This window comes from Spermophilus citellus (genome assembly GCF_964194105.1).
Source record: "Spermophilus citellus genome assembly, chromosome: 9".
In the NCBI taxonomy this organism is placed as follows: Eukaryota; Metazoa; Chordata; class Mammalia; order Rodentia; family Sciuridae; genus Spermophilus; species Spermophilus citellus.
Genome location: NC_138191.1, coordinates 27,385,505 through 27,390,424, shown reverse-complemented (window position 1 = coordinate 27,390,424; position 4,920 = coordinate 27,385,505). Strand labels below are relative to the sequence as shown.

The 4,920-nt window shown below is 40.1% G+C and overlaps 1 protein-coding gene across 1 annotated transcript in view; it reads left to right on the top strand.

The window, feature by feature from the left end:
* Positions 1 to 221: 221 nt before the first annotated feature.
* Positions 222 to 4,920, top strand: part of FNDC7 (fibronectin type III domain containing 7) — a gene marked incomplete at its 5' end in the record, with an annotated part of 30,423 nt that continues 25,724 nt past the window's right edge. The window contains 2 exon segments of the mRNA XM_081305501.1: positions 222 to 284; positions 784 to 802. Coding sequence (XP_081161627.1) covers positions 222 to 284; positions 784 to 802 — 82 coding nt within the window.

Genomic DNA, 4,920 nt, shown 5'->3' with positions numbered 1-4,920 from the left:
CAACACTCTTTTTCAGCCTTTGCAATACTTGTCCCTGCCAGTCTCCACCTGTCCCTAGTTACAGGTGAGTGCCACACTGAAGGGGAGGGGCAGCTTCCCAGGGTCTATTCCCAGCATCACAGCCCCACATCGGAGTGCCTTACTGTGGTGCTGCCCTCCTGGGGGCCAAAAAGGACTCTGATTACTGTGTTTTGTGTCATGTGAGTGCTATGCCCAACAGGATGGCTGGTGGATGGAAGAAATGTTTGTTTTTGATTGGATTCCGTCTCATCTGTCTTAAAACGGTGAGTTCACCTTCCAACTACCTGCAGCTGTTTAGAGAAAACAGAAACACATTCATTATCTTTCTCTTTCTTTGAAGGGCCAGGGGTTGGGGGAGATAGAAATTGAAACACTTAAGGATCATTCCAAGATTGTATATGTTTGTATATTGGAAACTTAATGTGATACATTGGAGAAAATAAACAAGATTATCATTTTATTTTAAGAACAAAGATTTTTGAAAAATCTGTCATTGACTTCTGACTCAGTTCAATGGGCAGATTCAATGGAAAAAATGAAATAGTAATGCGATATGCTCCCAGCCTCGAAATTCTACTCAGGATTGCTTTGTGGTAGGTTTGAGCGCTGGGAAGAGTTGCGCAGATAAATACTTATGTGGATTGAAAAATTGCTCACATTATGTATAGAAATATGATTAATTTATTCCTGATTTATGTTTTTTCATTTCCCCAAATGGTGTTTTTTCTTCATGGTTCTAATTTTCTAAAATTTCCTTTTCAGGTTGTTTCAGCCAAAACAGGTAAAATTTTCTGACATGCAAATTTCCCTCCTCATGTTTGATTTTTATTGTCATTATTGATTCGTGGGCTACCCTGAAGTATAAAGGTTATGCTGACCAAAGAATCCAACGTTTTCTGAACATTACATTGGGTGCAAACTATCTCTCAGGTGCTGGGGAGACAATAACTGGTAAGACAAATAAATGGATCAAACTTAAAAGACAAGACCTTATAAGGTATTCTTTTTTGAGTACTGTACTGTGTACAGGCATGTAGCAAAATGCATTTTCTCATAAACAGCCATGAGTAAAATATTACAGTGATCATCATTCTAGCCAAAGAAATAAAAATCTTAGCTACCATAGAGAAGATCTAATTTATGTACGTTTCTTATTTGTTTTCTGGGAAATTAGAAAAGAAAATTAGAAATGTTGTACTTGATTAAAATTTCAAGATCCCCTACTTTAATCAAAAGGAACTTTATACTTCTAAAATTGCATGTTTAAATATAGACAATGGTAACTCAGAGCTGAAAAAGGGATTTCTTTTAAAAAGATTACATCAAGCTGGTGTGATGGGCCTGTGCCGGAAATCCCAGTGACTTGAGAGTCTGAGGTAGGAGCAAGTTTGAGGCCAGCCTGGGCAACTTGGTGAGACCCTGTCTCAATAAAATAAAATAAAATAAAAAGATTTAATCACCATTTTTCTTGAATAATTGACTGACGGTAAAAATGATTTCTCTAAAAGCATATCTTGGCTTATCCATTCCAGAAATCTAAGTCCCCAGGGTGGAAACTTATGTTTAGTAGGAGTTAGCTTATCTCTAGGAACAATATAACATCAACTATATGAGCAGTAAATTCTCTTGGTGAGGTCCTAGGCAACTTAGCAAGACCTTGTCTCAAAATGAAAAATAAAAAGGGATGATGGGCTGGGGTTGTGGCTCCAGAGGTAGAGCACTTGCCTAGCATGAATGAGGCACTGAATTCAATCCTCAGTACCATATAAAGTAAAATAAAGACATTGTGTCCACCTATAACTAAAAAATAAATATTAAAAAAAAAAGGGATGAGAGTGTAGCTCAGCAGTAGAGCTACACTCTACTGGGTTCTACCCTGGGTTCACTCCCAGTACTGTTTAAAAAAAAGTATTATGGCCTGATTTATTATTTCTTACTCACCTTATACTTGAGAAACATTTAAGATTGATCAGGAAGCCATGGGAAAGACCGGCCACATTCAAAGTGATTTTTAAAATTTTTCTATTTGTTTCTTTATTTTGTTTGTGATGAGATCTCACAGTATTGTCCAGGCTGGCCTTGAGTTCCTGGTCTCAAGGGATCCCCCTGACTCTGCCTCCTAGGTAACTGGGACTATAGGCATGTGCCACTGGGCTTAGCTTATAAGCGAATTTTTTTTTTTTTTTAAGAAAAACTGGTCTTGTGGGTAACAAAATCTAGCTTTGCTGTCTCTTACAAGGTCCCAGCACATCTAAGACACACTGAGTCGTAAGAAATGGCTCACTTTTAGTCATCAAGTATCCACCCTATTCAAGAGAAACAGAGACTCAGACTAAGATACTCACGGTGCTGTTAATCGATTGATTCTGGCTTTTCAATAGATGGGATGTGTTTGATTTGTACTGTATAAAAGGCTTCATCTTGGGTATGTGTGTTCTGATTTCATTTGGGTTCTAGGATCAGCTGTTTATGTGTGTCTGGGGCCTCTGGGCTACTTTAGATTTCTGAGTTGGTAGAATGAACAGATGATGAGAATCAAAGGGTTTCATTTCTGACTGATCAGACTGGTTAGATGCACATCTAGGGAATAGAGTTTTCTCTTTCATCCATCCAGTAAAGTAGGCTAAAAATAAAAGCAAGAAAGAGCGAGGCTTGTTGCTACTTTATAGAGCCCAACAGCTGTCACTCAAGCTCCTCAGCCACCCCACTTAGAATGTGGAAAGGGTTGAAGAGTAGAACTCTCATAATTTCCATCAGCAGTCTTTAATAATAATAAGAAGAATATGAATCTTTTCTCAATCACATGGAAAGTACTCTTAAAAAGGCAGCTTCAAGACGAGCCCCCTGCTGGGCTGGAGGTGTGACTCAGGAGTCCTTACCTAGCAAGTGCCAGGCCCTGGGTTCCATCATGAACTCTAGAAATCTAAAATCCAGGGTGGAAATTTATGTTTAGTGGGATTTAACTTATCTGGAGAACAATATTTATCAACTATGTCAGCAATGAACTCTCAGAGTGACTCAACATATCCACTCTATGAATTCACTATCAGAAGAGTGCTTACTATTTTTATTACGCCATAGAAAAGGAAGTAGAATTCAGAAAATTGTAAAATTTGATATGAGACTAGAGCTAAGCCATAAAATTTTTACAAAGTCCATGCATACAGGTTTTAAAAAAGTATTACCTCCTGATATTATGATTATATAAGCCATGAACTCTGGGACTACAGGCATGTGCCACTTTTCTCAGCTTATAAATGATTTTTTAAAATATCTGGTCTTTGGGTAACAAAGTCTAGCCCTGTTGTCTCTTATAGAAAAAAAGAAAGAAAGAAAAGAAAGAGACTAGATCTATACAACTGGAATGCCCCCCAGAGACCCCATCCCTTCTGCCAAACAAATGTCCCCAGAGGCTGGTCCCACCTCACCAGGACTTGCCACACCAGGACTGGGCACTCAGACTCATTCCCTCCACAGCGGGTGGTGCCTCCACTTGCTCCTTGTGTCAGGGGAACCAGCCACTGACATACTTAGAGTTCTCCCACTCAGATTGTTTAAATTTTTTTTTAATTGTAGATGGCACAATGCCATTTTTTTTTAAAATATGATGCTGAGGGTCAAACCCAGTGCCTCACATGTGCTAGGCAAGAGCTCTACCACTGAGCCACAACCTCACCCCCAGGTTCAGAGTTGTTTTTTTGTTGTTGTTGTTTTTTGGGGGGGTTCAGAAGTTTTGATCTGTTTTCATGGACAGTGTTGCCTGTTGAGCACCAACTATAAAACAGGCAACCAATGTCCATCCTTTGCTTGTCCCAGACTCCCTAGAATCTCAGTGTCTGTGGCACCCTCGCTGTGTGTCAGTGTCGTGGTCTGGCTTTTCCAAATGCATCACAACATCCCTAATCTTTATTATTATTATTATTATTATTATTATTATTATTATTATTTATTTTGAGACAAAATCTCCCTAAATTGCTGAGGGTCTTGCTCTGTTGCAGAGGCTGACCTCATACTTGTAATCCTCCTGCCTCAACCTCCTAAATCACTTGGATCACAGGTGTGCGCCACCGCACCCAGTTCTTAATTTAACAGGGCGAGTTGTGTAGAGACCTAAGATCCCACAATAGTCTCTGACATGCTAGCCTTTTATATCCACTCTATGAATTCACTATCAGGCCTCCTATGTCTGCGGCTGGTTTGATCATCATTTTCCCGGGAAAATGAGTCCATTCCAATGGGCAGGACTGGCTGCCGTAAGAGAGAAGATAAACTGTGGGGACAGGGGCAACAAGAATTGAGAGACACCAGAAAGTCAGAGAAAAGGAGGCATAGACCACAGGAAAAATGACTGGAGGAGGAGAAGTGGGATGGGTGGGGGATTGAGTGAAAGGGGTACCCCCTAATGGGACTTCTTACTTTTCAGGAGTGGGAGGGGACAGAGGTCCTTCCTACAGAATCAGCTTCTACTGGCAAATGGCTACGAGGTCTCCTTCTGCCAGCATATTTAACTGTCATGATTTTCTTTCAAAGGCAGAAGAGACAGCCCTGGGTGATGTCCCAGGAATGCCTGGCTAGTGCACAGTGGAGACTTTGTTCGTTTTCAACATGGTTATTTCTGAGGTGCTGCCAAAACCGACTCTGGGTCATTGGTAAAGAAAGAAAGGTTGTCTGTATCATGCACAGAGAGATTTGGCTAGAGGGAAAGGGGAAGAGTTGATACCGGCTATCACTTGTCTGTATTTATTCTTTCTCCTTGCCCTTTAGTTTTGCTTGTTTATTTTGCCATTTGGTTTTGAATTTGACATAGTGTGACGTTGTATATCAAATGGAGTATATTAAACATAAAAAGCCAAGAGTCGGCTTCAAATGGAAAACCCAGCTATGGCCAGGTATAATGGC